The following is a 17,031-nucleotide window of genomic DNA, read 5'->3' as shown; positions in this document are numbered from 1 at the left end:
TTCGGGCTATCCACCCTTGATAGTTTTAGGCTCTCCACCTCTAGGCTGCCAGGCTACCTCTGAGTGACAAACTGAGTACGTTACAAAGTGTGTCTGGATCCAGTTGATGGGGCGTCGATGCAGGGATGATTTCCAGGGTCATTAGGCGGTGAGGTGAAACGTAGAGAGGAGGCAAAAGTATAACAGATCCATGTAAGACGATGGAGTGTGGTGGGTGGTAGTGTTTCAAGTAATTCAAAAGAAAGCCGTGAACAGTAAAAAAACTAATTCAGGCAAAGCCAGTCAGTTTCTTGTCCAGAGTTGCAGCATTTTTATTTCCTGCATATATTGGTAATTATTCGTATGTACCGAGGGCAGTCATCCTCAAGAAGGTAAAAAAAAAACATAGTACAACATGCACACTGCTAAAATCCCCTTGCCTTAACACCTTTGCCAACTCATGCTATGGGGTGATTAAAAGTATCAAGTCCCCTTGCATGCAAATTGAGCAACACATAAATAAGTTCTAAATGCAGATGAACCTTAACTTTGTGTAAGCAGGTAATGTACAATCGTGAAGCCCATTCTAAACAGCATTACGGATAACATGAGTACTGTAAGTATATAATATGTGGCAACAGAAACCACATGTTCTACTTAACAAAAACCTTGACAATCATGAACTAGCATGTAAACTATGGCCATCGTGAACTCGAAATATCCTGGGCTAGGGCAGAAGGTTAGCATTTGATCACAGTGCAAACAGGTTAGCAACGTCCGAATGAAAGCTCCGCTGCAACTGCTTATCAGCTTGGAGTGATGGAGTCCTCAGGTCCGATTAACTTCTAGGCACCGAGTTAGGCACACAAACACAAGTTTCACACAGCTTCACACTGCTTGGTAAACAACAGCCTGTCTTGCTTGTAGAAGCAATATTTATTGCCTAAAGGGGCTGGTTTGTGCATATTTAAGTGTACAATAACGGAGCAAACATATCTGCTCAGGCCTGAGAAAAGCGAAGCACAAGAAGCACGAAGACATGTCTGAAAGGTCCTAGGCAGACATACATTTGCTCATTCTTTCCTCACCGTACCTCGAGATCAGGCTGACGTCCAAAGTGCCGCAACATGAGGCTTTCAGTCGCTGTTAAAACTCACACCTCCCCTACAACCAATGCCAGATTGGCCGAGTGCGACTGTGACACTGTTTGAAAGCTGCCGTTGTCAAAACAGGAGAGACGTATTAGTGTTGAAATCTATTATTAGTACAGTTAGTATCCAGCCCAAGCTACCAAACGCCTTTCATGAGCACAGCGTACGTCGTCATGCGAGTCCTTGTGACTGTTCACCTGCGTACACGCGGGCCACTTCTGTTATCACAGTTTCCAGTTAAAACACATGAGACAGTCAGAAAACTACAATGATGCCCACTAATGTCCACAGCATCAGGTTGAGCTTGTCCAGTATCGACGCCTGATCACTTCGCATCGTCCCTGAATAGACGCTTGGATCCGAGCACGTACTTCTGGGTGGCATTCAAGTATCCTGCAAAAGAAACAGCCCCAAGTTTATTTTGACTGCCCATCCAACTGGTCATAAAGGTCACATCAGGAACACTAAGCGACATAAAACTTCGTGTTGCTGCAGTATGCTGAAAGCCAAGGGTTAGGCAGACCGCTTATGCCTGTTTCTACACAAGAACAAGAATTTGTTGTCAATCCCAATAACTGCACCGGTAAAGTCATTATGCACCAAGTGATTATCATCCTTCCACACAATTATCTTTTACTAGTTCTGAGAATCTCATGTTTCAACGGAGGCAGGGGCCGAATATCCCTTTCGCAGAATATGGAAGTCTGTTTCCTTCAGGCACCTGAACCACAAAATTATTTTACTCGTGAATTTTTTTAAACTGACGCACCATGTGAAACTTGATGCACTATGCTTTCTGGTTTAAAACCCATCTTTATAACAGCTCGAAAACACCTTGCATTATCTCAAGCACCGAAATGTAAACTTGGGTACTGTCACATTGAGATAAGTGTACAGCCAGACTTCCCATATGCAGTGGCCCATGTGGAAATCCTATGAACCTTCTTAACCTCTTCCTGCACATACTGCACGGGCTAGGCTACGTAGCCTCCAAAAAATCAGCGCGTGCCACTGCGTTCCTGGAAATTATCCTGGACCGATATACACACAAAGAACACTAAGGCAGGAAGCAGACAAGTATTTCACCACCGCCTCAAGCCTTGAACTTTTCTTGCGTGCAAAACACTCACACCTGGACGACTGCTAACGTAAACATAGTGTAGTTTAAGAGAGCGAACGATTTTACTGGACGCTTTCAACTGTGATAACTCCTGTTACCTCGCTGCTCTACTGATTAAATAAATAAACACCAATTGCTACTCTTTGTTTCTTCACTGCTTGTTGTGCAAGGGAAGGCCAAGGTTCGTGATACTACAGACTAATCCGGTACAACATGTACTGAAACATCGTTCCAAGTGTTACTAGCTCCAGTGAATGGGTAAATGAAATGTGTCTGAAGGTCAGGCCACACACGCACCCCTCTCCCTGCACTCCTGGGTGTCGGGGAAGTCGAGCTCCCAGAAGTGATCGGGCGTGGGCGGTGGTGCGTGCATCGCTCGGTGTCGGGAACACTTCCGGAGCAGCTCCTTCCGCTTGCCTTCAGGGAGGTCCAGACGCCCGTAGAACTGCGGGGGAGAAGCAGGAGACTCAGCAAAAGGACCCAACGATTGTCAGAAAAAAAAAAGACCAGGAATGAGCTCTTCAAAAAAATCAAATCAAACAGCTTTATTTCCTTTGAAAAGGAGGAGTACGGGACTAAAAGCTGGACAGCTTGACGAGGTCCCGACCCCATTACAAGTCAGCAAAACAGCAGCATGATGATCAATCAGGAACAATGAATGCAAATAAATTGACAAATGTTACATAACATCGAGTAATACAAAACTTTTGTGGCATAACGCAACAACAGTACAGAAAAGTTCATAGGCATAGTCATGAAGTGACGTGAACACTAAAAGCAGCAATCTAAAAGAAAAGGGAATAAAGTTCGAGGCTTGTACTATTCCCGGGATGAAATGAGCTGGGCGAAGCGTTTGATGAGATAATTTGGATTATATGAACAAATCAAAATAACAAAAAAAATCCTATATGTGCTATCAAATTCAGTGCTTAATTGTTTGTCAGTAATACCCCTGTCAAACGTGCCTATTTAAGTGCACTTAGGCTGACTGCACTCGGACTCCCCGAGTGACACTTTGGCTGCGTGCTGCTAAACGACAAAATAAAGTGCCCTTGGCCATGATGTCAGTGACGATAGCTGGCGTAAATATTCCCCAAAATTACTAGAAATTCCACCCGTTTGTCGCATGAGAAACAATGTAAACACTCTATTGTGTTTACATTGTTCAACATTGTTCAACAACACTGCAATCGGCGTCTCTCACAAGTACACAAAAAACGCCGTTGGGACTGTGACCGAATACCGCCGGTCACAATTTGGCTGTTATAGCAAAACCATCGTTATAGCTGTTATAGCACAGCAAATCTCAGCAGCATTATCTTCGAGGGAAAATGATCAGGGTGCATGGATTGTAACTGAAAAGACTGAAACAGGAACAAGACCACAAAAACTATCTACGCGGACACCGCAGAGAACAGCGGTCATGGAACAACGCCTCACCAGGAGGTGCTGGCACATCGTTGGGCGACATCCGATTATTTTCCTTCTCGTCGCTGCTTCTCTTTTCGTAAAAACAAATCAGCAATATATCCATAATTAACTTTTAACATAATTTATAGACATCTAAACGCTCGTTCTTTTATGTTAGTTTTCCCGATTTTAAGACTCCTGCAGCCGAGACAACTCACTCGGCAAGCCAGCTCGGGTAAAGTGTGTTTCCGGAATACACTCAGCTTAAAGTGTGTTCAGTGGTCAGTGCCATTCGCGTTTGCTGTTTAGCTGCGCCGAAATGACATTTTAGACGAGTGCACTCAGAGGAAGTGCACTTAGGTAAATAGGTCTGTTTGACAGGGGTATAACATACAGGGAATGCAGAATTCAAGGCCAGGCATAAAGCCACCCAAGATGTGGGTGACACAGCAAACTTCCACTCCTTTTTACAAGAGATTACACAAACAGAATGCACCATGGTGGATATTAGGTGTGAAAAGGCAGTGTGTAACCTATCTCTGAATTTTTGTGTAAACGCTCATGTGCAGATGCATTTAGCACACACCTAAAATATAAACTACTTTTGGTGGCTTCTAGGTTCAGGGGTTCAATGCTTCTAAAGTGGTAACTATGATGCCTACACCAAGATTCTTCATTCATAAAAAACTACAACTAGGGGGTCTTCTATTAGGTTTTATCACCTGCTCTTTAAAGGGACCCTGCAACACCCCCGATGAACACTTTCCCATTTCCTTCGGGTCTGGAAGCATTGTGAAATCTATAGTTATTGCCAGCACAGAGCAGCACTGTGTGATGTCTTCGTCACAGCAGATCCGCCTTTCATTTCTGCTTTGCTTTTGTGGCAATTTCTTTATTTAAGTAGCTACCAAATGCGCTTATTTCTGCAACTCAAAGGAAGCTGGCCAATAGCCGTTACACTGCTCTAATGACGTAAATCAAACGCTAAAAGAACGCCAATATTGGGAAAGAGAGAAAAATCCTTTAGGCAAGTTTTGAAGTTATCTGATGGATAGAGGAGCAATTTTTGGCTGAGGTAGTTCGTGACCCCCTATTCTAAGTACTGGATTTGTTTGTTGACTACATTCTGAGAGAATTTAAGATTTAAAAAAGAGTGGAAAAAGCGTTTCCGGGTCCCTTTAATGTCCAGAAAGTCAAAGGACAGTTGGCCTTTCCCAATCGATTTGGCCGCAGGTGGCAACCCCAACGCCACAAATACGTGCCATTGCTGCCTCAAAGACAGACCAACAAGCCTGCCATCTGAAAAGTGGTAAAGCCAATCTCCTGCTGGATATTACTTTGAAGGTCGGCTACCTCAGTTACACACACACATATGTATGCATACAAGACCCAGCTAGCGATCAGCCACGAATTGATGGCTTTCATCCTGTCTCAGTCTCTCAGAAGGTTAATTTTCAGATTTCATGCACTTGGCACCTTTTCACTACCACATTTGTTAAGAGTGTGCGTTACCATGGCTGCAGCCTGCCATCCCTGCCTGACACCAGGCAAGTCATGCTCTTCCGAGATCACATTTCCAAGCTCGTCATCACCATCATCCCCAACCTGTCTACACCCACTGCAGGGCAAAGGCCTCCCCCATGGATCTCCGATTATCCCGGTCCTGTGCTAACTGCAACCGATTTATCCCCGCAAACTTCTTGATTCTTGATCTCGTCTGCCCACCTAACTTTCTGCCGTCTCCTGCCACGCTTGCCTTCTCTAGGGATCCACTCTGTTACCCTTAATGACCAACGGTTACCTTGCCTTTGCATTGTTATCTTGCTTTATTATTAACTTGCCTTATTATCTTGTTATTAGCATTATTAGCATTAGCATTATTAGCATTATTATCTTGCCTTCCCAACTACGCACCCTCAAGACAAGCAAGACTGAATCATATCACGTGCAAAACGAATAAAATGACATGGTGTGCCATACAGAGCTGGAGCAACTGTCAGTAGGAACTGTAGTGAGCACATATATTCCAACCCAGAAATATGTTCCAGGTCTCCCACAGATTAGCAAGTGCACTCTTCATCGCTTGTCGTACACGACTTGGGGAATGAGATAAGCGACTTAGACCGTGGAATTCACGATCAATATGTTGGATTTTCCATTGAAAAGGCTCAATCAGGCACACATGCAGGGCGCAATCCAAAGCAAGGATGATGTGTAGAAAAATGAGTGCATGCCGAGGTGACACAAGAGAACCCACCTCCTTGCAGTCCTTGCAGTCGTGTGCTGGCAGCTTCTGGCGTGCTGCCTTCTTCCTCACGGGGCTGTGGTGGTACTTCACAGGCTCCCTGCACATGCCCAATATGAGGGGTAAGGAAATAATGGGGACGTCACAGCAGAGCAAAGAAAGGATGACGCAACAATTTAACGCAACAAGAAAATTTGGCTGACAATTACGATACTGCCTCATGCGAAATTTGTGCGCAAGGTGAACCGCAGTCTTCTGGGTCACGGTGCATACCTGGTGCATCTCACGAAGTGATCGCCGAACGAAGTGATCAGCGCACGCACGCGATATACCCTGGAGTTGTTTCATAGCGCGTTGCCGTGGGGGACAATGTCTCGCATCTTTCGCCATACTATCATTCTCCGCTAATTGCTTGCTCTATCTTCGGTGGCCTCTTCGTTCTCTTGGCTATCTCGTAGCATGTCACCGCCGGAGAGAATGTCTCCCGCAGTCTTGGCATACCGCCCTCCCCCTCGGACGTTCGCCATACTTTTATCTTCCGCATTCCTGCTCATTCTATATATTTTGTCTCTGATGTCCCCATCGTTTGCTCATTTAAAACACGGCATGACGGCACCATGAAACCACAGGTGCGGGCGCTTAAGTGCTTCGCACTAAAATGATCTCACTGGCTAATGCACGGGGGGCAAATGTTGTATGTATGCACTCATATGACAGCTGTTAAAAGTACAGTTTGTGGGATTTGAAAAGTACTTTGCAACACTATACACCTTAGAATCCCTGGATATGCTTTCCCAATAAGCCAATTCTGAAGCCTCCTGAGTGAAAAAATGCAAAGCCAGCCCGAAAGAGGAGGGCTTGTCTCAGTTGCTAGGCAGCACCTGGAGTGGTGGGCCTTTTGTACTCGGATGTCATGATCCCATTTCATGGTATAGTTTCCTTAATGCCGAGACCGACAACCTGGTTGGTTTTGAAATCGAATAAAAGCAAATTTAACCGTAGACGGGTGGTCAGTCCAGCGCCATTGTCTCTTGCACGATAATGAGACATGCCTTCCTCTTTCACCCTTTTCTCTTTCTTATTTGTCCTTGTCCTCTTTCGTCCACCTCATTTGGCTCGCTCTACTCGCCGCTCTTGGACACGTGAGCCCGATTGCTCTCACACTCTAACCGCATTCACCAGTGGAACTGCTCTCAATTTTTTCAGTATTTTTTTTTTAGCAAACCACTTTCTTCTTTGTGCTCAGATGTTACGAACCCATTTCACAGTCTAGTTTGTTCAACACCAAGAAGGGCAATTTGGTCTCGAAACTGAATAAAAGCAATTTTACCCTATAGGAGCCAGTTCTGCAGCAACAATCTTTTGCCGAGTGATAATGATGATACTTAAAGGCATTGCTGCCCTTGAGCCAGGGTAATAGCCACTGTCATCTAGTGCAGAGTAGAGTTCGCACTGAAGGCCACTGAAATAAATTTTATCCCCCCCCCCTCTCTCTCTCTCTCTCTCTCTCTCTCTCTCTCTCTCTCTCTCTCTCTCTCTCTCTCTCTCTCTCTCTCTCTCTCTCTCTGTCATCTAGTCTGTGTGTTAATGAGCTGTTGCTTTTTTTATTTTTTTAAGGTTGATGCGTCTCTTTTGATTATGCTCTAGACCAGGGGTTCTCAAGCATGTTGGTCCCAGGGAACCCTGCTAAGTTCCATTAAGTGCCAAGGAACCCCCCCCCCCCCCCCCCCCCCCCTCCCGCCATTTTTCATTCCGTTCATGCTACATTAACGTGCAATAAATTCAAAAGCAAGCAAGGGTATCGTTTTTTTTCCCGTCGACTTTAGGCGAATGCGTACGCTAGCGGCACCTATCTCCAAACAGGAGAAATGCGCATGGGGGTAATATAAGACCGAGATTCAAGTGCAATAGTTTAACCACGTTGCCCGTCTTCGGAGTCTGGCTGGCTACAAGCTGCTGGCGAGATTTATTGCGCAGCTCGCGCGTTTCTGTTATGCACCGAGATGTGCTTACTGACACTCGGGCGTGAGTAATGGAGGTCCCTTATATCGATCGCACCTCAAGTTCACCATATAAGACTTTGCGACTGCGGAACCAGGGAAAATTTATCAGTGGCTCGCGGAACCCTGAGGAGGGGCCTGCGGAACCCCTAGGTTCCGCGGAACCCACTTTGAGAAACCATGCTCTAGACTTAACTACAAATTTAACCCTGACATCCTTGCCCCCCCCCCTAACCTCCCTGCTTGTTTCTCGCACTCTAGTCCGCATTAGCAGCAGCGTATTTACTTCCACTGCAAAAGCCTTTCCCGCAGGGTACCAACCCCTCCCTTCCGGCCCTGTCCGAATCCATTCTTTGCCCTAGAATCTCTCTCATCTTTCAAAACAGTTATCCTCCATCCCCTGCTGCAAAAATCAACACTCCGTCTTTCGTGCCACCACAAAAACTTTCTGAATTCCTCGCAAGTAGTTTTATAGACTTTTTTTTTTGCCATCTTACAAGACTACCGAAACATCTCCATTTCTTTTGCTCTTTTTGAAAGCCCCCCAGACAGTTTTCATACCTCCCATTCTGTGCTTTGTCATCAGTTTTCTACTCGTCTTCCACCATTGGACATCATCCGAGGTGCAAATCCTGCGTTTTTCCTTGTCAATTCCTTATCATCTACAGGCCCTGTTCTGAGCTTCAAAAATTTTTTGTGAACTTAGCATCTTGACCAGAAGCATTTTCTGATAGGATCCCAGTAGTAATATGCTTAGAGGTTGTATCATGTTTAGAGCCACTGCATTGAAATTATATGCATCATTTTCTGCAACCATATGCACCCCTGCGTCCATATTTACAGCTAGAAGGCCACGGAACGTAACAGCATCAACAGCCAAGCTCTAGCTCCAAAAGAGGCATTCCAGTACCGAAAACAAGACGGTTTCAGAGCAGTTGTCCCTTGGAGGCAGATTTGCTATCCTGATAACTACTTTTTTTTTTAGCAAAGCTCCACCATGCTGAAGCCTGCGAGGGTACAGCTAACTAGTTGCTTGGTGTTTTGTGGTAGGCTTTATTGAATGCTAGGTGTTAGTTATTCACAACATCAGTGGGACATTCATTTCAAAACCTGACTATTTGCGTTCAATGCAACATTTATTCAACGTGCATTTTTTATTATTTTTATTCCATTGGAACATGAAAAAATATCACAGAGAACACAGGAACTCCAAATGGGAAAGTACTGCCTAAAAGATAAAAACAAATCACAGTTGGCACCATAAAATGAAATCAACCTGCAAACTTGGCGCCATTTTTTGTGGCCCATTTGCTGCATCCAAAATCAGCGGAACAGTTCCATCTTATTCAAAGCCAGTGTAAACACACCACTTTGTCCAATCAGCCCTTTTACTTGCTCAGTGCCAGCATGTAAGCACGTGAAACGAGCTCCCATATGGTCCTAGACAAAAAATGACAGTGGTTGTAATTTCAACGTTGTTTTGTGTTTCTATATGAACGACTAGAAGCACTCAGACATCCTGCAACACTTTGAAAGCTCAACCAACATAAAAAAGCATAATGGCGGGGTGTTTTCCTATACTTTCGAAATATTCAAAGACATTCCAGACCTAAGCTCAGTGTAAAAGCAAAATGATGCATTGTTAGGAAAATGTCTGGTAAAAAATTGAAAGAGGTCACATGTCACACAGGATGTGAAAAGCTTCAAAAAGAGCATGCTTGTCACTCTGCTAAAACTCTGTCGTAAAAGTCAAGATAAAATCAATGCTTCATGATAACCTAAAATTAAAAACATTTCACTACGAAATAGCTTCAAGATTTTTTTTACCAATGAGTGTGAACTGCAGAGGGCAGCAAAAAGATATCAAAGTTTGCTGCTCTTGCAACTCAACACAGTTGCAAGTTTTGCCATTCTGAGTAAACAAGCTATTCAGGTCAGGTGATTTTAACAATGCAACACAACCAAAACACGGTATTTAACACAAATTTTCTACAATGAAAGAAATCAGTAAACTACAAACAGGCAAGCACAGGCAAAAAAATGACTAGGCAATGTGCCCATACCTACCACATTAGCCTGAACAGGGCAAGATCAAAACAAATAGTATTGCACAAGTTGCCTAGAATATGATCCTATAATATGTTCGAATAAAAAGTCACCGAGAAAATAAGCTTGGTGTGATGTCAGCACGCCAAACTTATCAGTGACTTGATACATTTGTCAAAGGCCGACAGTGCTGAATAAAGTAAAGTTGCTCGCAATCTTTTCGACAGAATTAAAAGTGTACGATGTGAAACAGTTCAAGGGCAGTGAAGGTGCATGTTGAAGCTATGAAGCGCCTTTTGCATGCTGTAGCTGTTGTCAGAAAAGTTACTCAAGGTCCCAAAGGAAGGACGCAATGTTTGCTGTCACCGATTAATGATAATTTGATGGAAATGGGAACGCAACATCCAACACCACCACTGTTGTGCTGTCACTCACGCCTCTAACACAACATGGTGGCATTCAATTTCAGACATAAGCCGAGATATTGTAGGCCGTTAAGGATAAGTGCCATCGATGCAATTGCGAGACAACAAAACAAAAGCCAGACAGCGATTGTGACAACCACTCTACACATCACTAGGTGAGTAACAAACCATGAGCACTTCTAGCAAAACCAAAACTCTAGCACTCGATCCAAGTCCAGGCGCGCACGTGCACCACATGTGCAGCCTCCGCAGAAACCAGCTGAGCCAAAAAAACCCGAGAAAGGACGCAATGGTTTTGGACACAGTCAGAGCCCTGAAGCCACACGGTGACACCTTGTTTAAACTAACAAATCAGTAAAAATATAGGAATGTCACAGAAAGCACAGCACACGAATTTTCCCAACTGAAAGGCAAGATCAAAAACCACAAATGTGGCATTGCTGGCTCAACCGAATGTGCAGGGAGGAACATCAGGAAGAAACCAACGTTCAGGGTGTCAAAGGCCAGGCCCAAGCAGCACAAGTGTTTCAAAACAGTCTCTTAATTTCGTATGAGGCTGCTAGCAACGATCAAAGAAGGCCTAAATAGCTGAAAAATGTATCAACAATGGCCTATCGAACAGCAAGCACACAGAGCAAGCCACTATTACGTGGCTTCGTGATTTTTATCCACTTGTTTCCAATGCAGTGAACACGGGATAATGCTGGTTGCACGCTGACAATGGGAGCACCTGGACCACAACCCGATTTTTCAGCATACGTGGCCTCCGACAATGCAAACTTTCATTTTGACGGAATCGTATGATGCAACTGTACAGTGAACTAAGCAATAAAAATTTAAAAAAAAAGATTAACACTTCAAGTTGCTCGCTGTCAAAGTGCAATAATGCTGTAGGCAGTGCAGTGGAAACGGCAGAGAGGCTCAGCACTTCGACGCTTAACTCTCCTCAATGGCTTCGCCTCTTGCGGCGAGACTTCTTACCGGGGGGTGGCGCATGAAAGGCCGAGGCACAGCGCCGCGGCCGCGGATGCGGCCAATCAACTCGGGAGAGGGTGGTACTGAACTTACTCGCCCCCAGGGGGGGAGATTGTGTCAAGGGGGTCGGTGTGACCAGGGGAGCATGTTCGGCAGCGGCATCTGTGAGTGTGGTGCAACGCTGGGGGAAGCTGGGTCTCATTCCATCAGGTTGAACATCAAAAGCATCCGGAGGATCTTGAACCCGCTGCCCTCTTTGACCGACAGTTGACCGAGGACTGAGATCAAGAACCGGGTGCCAGCAGTCTTGTGGTGACGCATGTGGTGACAGTACCGGCGGCCCCACCGGCTCAAATGTACTGCCGCAAAGGGCGCCCAGCCTCATGAAGTCTGGGCTCGGCGTGTAGGCATTTCCTTGCTCCATCGCGCCTTGCATTGCCGTAAGAGACCAATTACCCTGCTGCTGTGTGAAAACTCGGTGGTTCTCATCGAAAGTGTATGAGCTGTGAGCGACCTGGGTCGTGAAGCCACTGAGGTGGTTCAAGTCACCGTTGAGGGGACTTCCCAGAGCATGGAACCCTTGGTAGGGCTGCGGCACGTTCAACATCGGCGATCCTGGCATCTCATAGCCATTATGTAGGCTCTGAGCAAACTGTGTCATGACACCGGGATGACTGAACTCATTGCTCCAGGGGCTTCCAGAGACAAGGGTCGCTGCGCCGTTCGCAATGAAGACGCTCGGCATCACGGCGACTGGCCTCAAAACTTTCCTCCCTCTGCCTGTATCCACAACTGGACTCACATCACCCACATAGCAGTAGCTGCCATCTTCTCCACTTTCCGCTGTCCTCAAATTCGATTCCTCACTGTGGCCGTTAGGCGTCGTCCTAGTCGCCACAGCAACCTCGTGATTGTTATAAGAGGAAAAGGCTGATGCTTCTGTAAGAATGCCAGCGTCGTCGCTTCCCTTGTAGGCGTCGCACTCCCCTCTGGTACTCCTGTTCAGGCAGCTTAGGGGTGACAGCCGCTCTGCGGCAATTATCCGGTTGGCCGCAACTTGGCCGATCTCCCAAAGGGCGCCAGGTGGGACGATGGACTGCAGGAAGACCTTCTCCGAGGCGTCTAGCCGGGTGAGTGAAAAGAAGGCGACGATGTTGGAAGACGGACCGTCAACGCACTGACTGTCCTGGCCTGCGGACTTGGGCCGGCTGCCGAGGCGCTTGCACAGCGCACGGAAGGAACGTGGTGTCAAGAAAACGAAGATGACAAGCCCGACGGTAGGTCCAGAATGCACCATGACTTGGCTCATGTCTGATGGCAACAGCTTGACCGGCGAGCAGCGGCCAAAGATGAGCTTCTTCTTGGAATCTTGCAGGATTTGAAGGGCGAAAGGAATAATGACAACAGTTTTTAGAAAATGACGATAAAAGACTACAAAGTGAGAGCAAACATGAGGCATTTTTGTACAAGCTAGGTTACTGGTACCAGAAACTTTCAGTCTTCCCTCTGGTTTGTACCATGGCTGGAAATTCCTACGCAAGTGTGCTTGTGGTGCAACATCAAGCCTACGGGCAAGAAAGGCTCCTTGGGTAATAGCTTTGTAATGTAATAGCTTTCAGGCTTATACATTCAGACACTGCTCTTTCGCTTCATGTGAAGAAAATCAAAACTGCAACTAGCTATATGTCCTCAATTGCCAGTACCCAGTTTAAACAATAATTATAATTCCAGTGCACGAATTTGAGCTATCTGAAGAACAGTGAAGCTGCCAATTGAAGGACTGCTCCGGAAAACAGTTCCAATTTTAATTCTGCCCTCATGCTCATGACATGAAAGATACAAAATACTTGAACATGGTCTTTTTTCACACCTTATTAATTTCTTAGAATCAAATTCATTTTTTATGCGATCACAGCATGGTTTTCGCAAAAGTTACTGATGTGAAACACAGTTGGTATCTTTCACACATAAGCTTCATGCCATACTTGATTGATCATCATCAGCTGATTGCATATATCTAGACTTTTCGAAAGCATTTGACAATGTGTGCCATAAACTACTACTACAACACAAGTTACATCAGCTTAACATTGAAACGAAACTTCTTGCATGGCTTGAAATGTTCCTAACTAGCAGTCGCTCGCAGTTTTTTTCGATTAACAACCAAAATTCTAATAATTCTAACACCGCTGTCCAGTCAGGTGTACCACAAGGTTCTGTTCTCGGTCCTCTTCTTTTTTTAATATACATCAACGATTTGACGTCGTGCATTTCATCTGACATGAATTTGTTTGCCGACGATTGCGTAGTGTTACGGGAAATAGCTTGTGACGATGACCTAACCAACCTTCAAACTGACCAAATTCTATTTCGGCTCGGTGCTTAAAGCGGCGAATGGAACTTAATGTTAATAAGTGTAAATTCATGTGTGTATCCAGAAAAAATAACACATTACCTGTTTACTATTTTAATGGCATCGCCCTAAACTCTGTTTCTTATAAGTATCTCGGTGTTATCATCACTGGTCCGTTCACATAGAATATATGCAAATCGCATGCTCAGTTACCACAGATATAATTTCGCCAAGGCACCGACATCCCTTACATTACTGTGGTACAAAACGCTTATCCGGTCTAAATTAGAATACGGCTGTTCAGTTTGGGATCCTTCCTTTCACAATCTCATTAACGCACTGGAAATGGTTCAAAACAATTCTGCACATTTCGTTTTGTCTAACTTTAACCGAACCGCCAGTGTAACTCCAATGAAATCTACCCTTAACCTTCAATCCCTAGCAGTTCGACGTAAAATTTTCTGACTTCCTTTGTTCCACAATATTTCATCACCAACACCTGCACGATGAACTCATTTTGCCTCCACTGTACGTTTCTTCTCGCATTGACCATGCTCACAAGGTCGGCGTAGCATCGAGCCGAACGAACACATTTTCCCAGTCCTTTATTCCCCGGACATCATTAGAATGGAATCTCCTTCCCTCACAAATAGCAACCATTGTTAACCATACGCTTTTCAAAAATGCCATAATTAACATTGTATAAACCATTCCTTGTTGTGTGCAGTAATGTTTGCTTACTGCATTTTTTTTGCTTCTGCCTAATTTTGTGTAAAGATGTAATTTTTCGTGCATTACCCTTGCTGCATTTTTGTTGGTGTACTCATGATTGTAACCACTCCCCTCTATAATGCCAGCGGCCCTGAGGGTATTACTAATGAATAAATAAATAAATAAATAATGGAACAAGTGTATTCAGTGTGCCAATCTGTTTTACCCCAGGCCAGAATCTTGCTGTGATGCAGGCGAAAATGCAATCTTCCCTTAGACAAATGTAATATCCTAGCACAATTATCATTATCTTTCCTGAATAGACAGCTTAGACAGGACAACAATTTTATTTTTTGACCACTGGAGACTACTGGGTTTGAGACAGTACTGGGAATCATAAGTCCTTTGTTTGCTGGTGTGTCCACTCAAATTCAATGTCACTTTTATGCCAGCAGATGTGCAGAGCAGGAGTGGCTAATTCAGCACAACTGACCACTAAACTCTGCAGTGCTACCCTACTCGGTGAAACCTGCGCAAAAAAAAGAGGGTGTCTACTTGGTTTACCATTGTTCTTGCGCTGCTTGTTCCTCGAGGACCTATCCTCACCCCCACACTCTTCATTCACAGCCACATCTCAAATTAGACTGCATCCTGCTCTGCAATCAGTGTACTCCATACAAACTGTCCCGTACCTTCCCAGCGCCGCACAGCCACGTAAATAAAAATAATTCAAACACCTGCTAACATTTTTTTCATCACATTGTTAGGTGACCACAGTTTGGTGATGATGGCAGGTGAGTGGTCCACACGGTGATGACTGACGGTGACACAGACGCCAAGAGGCTGTTAATCGACGAGAACCTGAGAGTATAAAGGAGAAGGAAATACAGTTAGGTCGAGAGAAAGGCAGAGGGCTAGTGTGACGACAGATGTGCGGTTCCTCCGCTTGGGCACGAAATAGTGAGGTGAACGGGCTACACATCGAAACGCACCTTTTCTCGTTGCCTTGCCGTACACGGAAAACTCGAAGCCGCTGTCGCTGAGCACCAGAAGAGACCCGTACTCGGTTGTGTTCTCTGACCCCACGTAGATGGCGTAGCAAACAATGCGGACGCAGCGCCCTCTAGTGCCGGCTGCAGCCATCGAAGTTGGACTGCTCACGGATGCATGTGTTGCCGTTGAAGACGCTTTGGGAGCGCAGTTCACAAAGGAGCGCCACGGGGAGTCGTCAGATCTGAAACTTGAACTGAGCGCCATGCAGTCACGTTAATAGCAGTTAACACCAACATTTTAGGGCAGTACTGACACCAAAATTTCATGTTGCATTTTTATTGCTTTTATCAATGGTGAATGGCCTGGTGAACCCGAAACAGCACTTATACTTGACCACATGACTATTGAGTACATTGAACGGCCTAAAAATCGTGTTTCTGTTTCCCACACTTCCAGCCCGGAACCACGGCATGACCTCACCGCTTTGTGCAGGCGTTAAAACACTGCGGAGGCCGGCGGAGGCGTTGTTTCGACCGCCCCACCACTGGAGCTAAGAGGCTGAGCTGCCCGAAGCCGTTAGGCCTGCCATTGTGACGGAAATTTGATTACCTCTTTCAATAAAAGTTCTGATGGTGACTTCTGTTGCGATTCTGGGCTACATTATACACTCCTTTCCCGCACATGGAACTTTATTTTTGGCAAGAGTTCCTTTCTGGGCAGTGGTTATGCCATAGCTCTGGCTACGTGCATCAGTTCATGAACACGCCAGTGCCCAGTCGCCACTCGCCGGGCCATGCGTGTGAAGTGACGTCACGTGTTTTTGACCAGCGTTTTGACTTGCTGGCGGATAGCGTAGACAGCCATGACGTGCCTCTGACGCTCCGGCCGACCGGGGCTTCTTCCTCTGGCCAGCCACACAGATGGAGAACCAGTCGAGCTCTGCTGCGAACGCTTGACCCGTTTGCTGCCCCATGCGCGCGTAAAGCCTGCGTGCAGGCTTGCTCCCGAGCTGCCGATCGTCCGGCCGCTTGCCTGCCGGCTCCAATGTCATTGTAATGGTTGCAATCTGCTCAATTTCAGTTTGAAAATCGCCGATTTTTGCTGATAACTTGAGGTGTCCACGCACGTATGTCAGCTGTTGTATTTTGTATCTTCTTTCTTTTTCAGCAGACTATACGGAAATTGTGTTTTCAAGAGGTCGAAATTTTGAGTGCAGTTGGCCTTTAACATGCATATGCAACGCTGTTTCTAGAATCCCTGCGTGCATGTTTGAACACGTGTAAAAAAAAAAAATTGCATCACCTTGCCCAGAGCACTAATTCACCGAGACTTACGATGTCAAATTCGGCAGCTGCTCACAAGGGCAGCCTAAGAACCTGAGGTCCTGCGCACACCTCTACTGAAGGCAATGGCGACCCAAATACAGACAGTTTTTGTGCTGCGACTGTTTTGACAGCAGTCCCTACCGGCGCCATCGCCAAAGTGCCCCCTCTTTTGCAGCAATTGCCGTGTTGACAGTAGTCACGACAAACACCAACACACCAGAAAAATATGACACTGCGCTGCGACGCACGTCCACATGGCCAATAGCAGCAATGGGCTGCTGCTATTCATCATGATCAG

The 17,031-nt window shown here is 45.6% G+C and overlaps 1 protein-coding gene across 4 annotated transcripts in view; it reads right to left on the bottom strand.

Annotated features, from left to right (window-relative positions):
* Positions 1–1,228: 1,228 nt before the first annotated feature.
* LOC144175863 (uncharacterized) overlaps positions 1,229–17,031 on the bottom strand; it is a 46,711-nt gene continuing 30,908 nt past the window's right edge. Inside the window, exons 8-10 of one of the 4 annotated variants that reach the window (XM_077704886.1) lie at positions 5,918–6,005; positions 2,548–2,695; positions 1,229–1,523 (exon numbers count right to left, since the gene is read on the bottom strand). In XM_077704886.1, the coding sequence (XP_077561012.1) occupies positions 1,456–1,523; positions 2,548–2,695; positions 5,918–6,005 (304 nt within the window). In that variant the 3' untranslated portion in view covers positions 1,229–1,455. Of the gene's footprint in view, positions 1,524–2,547; positions 2,696–5,917; positions 6,006–9,000; positions 12,720–15,163; positions 15,277–15,407; positions 15,662–17,031 lie in introns of those variants that run through there. The other 3 variants (XR_013323706.1, XM_077704885.1, XM_077704887.1) reach the window with 3 other exon arrangements.

The sequence above is a fragment of the Haemaphysalis longicornis genome, unplaced genomic scaffold (genome assembly GCF_048455015.1).
Source record: "Haemaphysalis longicornis isolate Haplotype H1 unplaced genomic scaffold, Haemaphysalis longicornis Haplotype H1 scaffold_3, whole genome shotgun sequence".
Lineage (NCBI taxonomy): Eukaryota > Metazoa > Arthropoda > Arachnida > Ixodida > Ixodidae > Haemaphysalis > Haemaphysalis longicornis.
The sequence above is the reverse complement of the archived record's forward strand: the minus strand, read 5'-3'. Positions and strand labels throughout refer to the sequence as shown.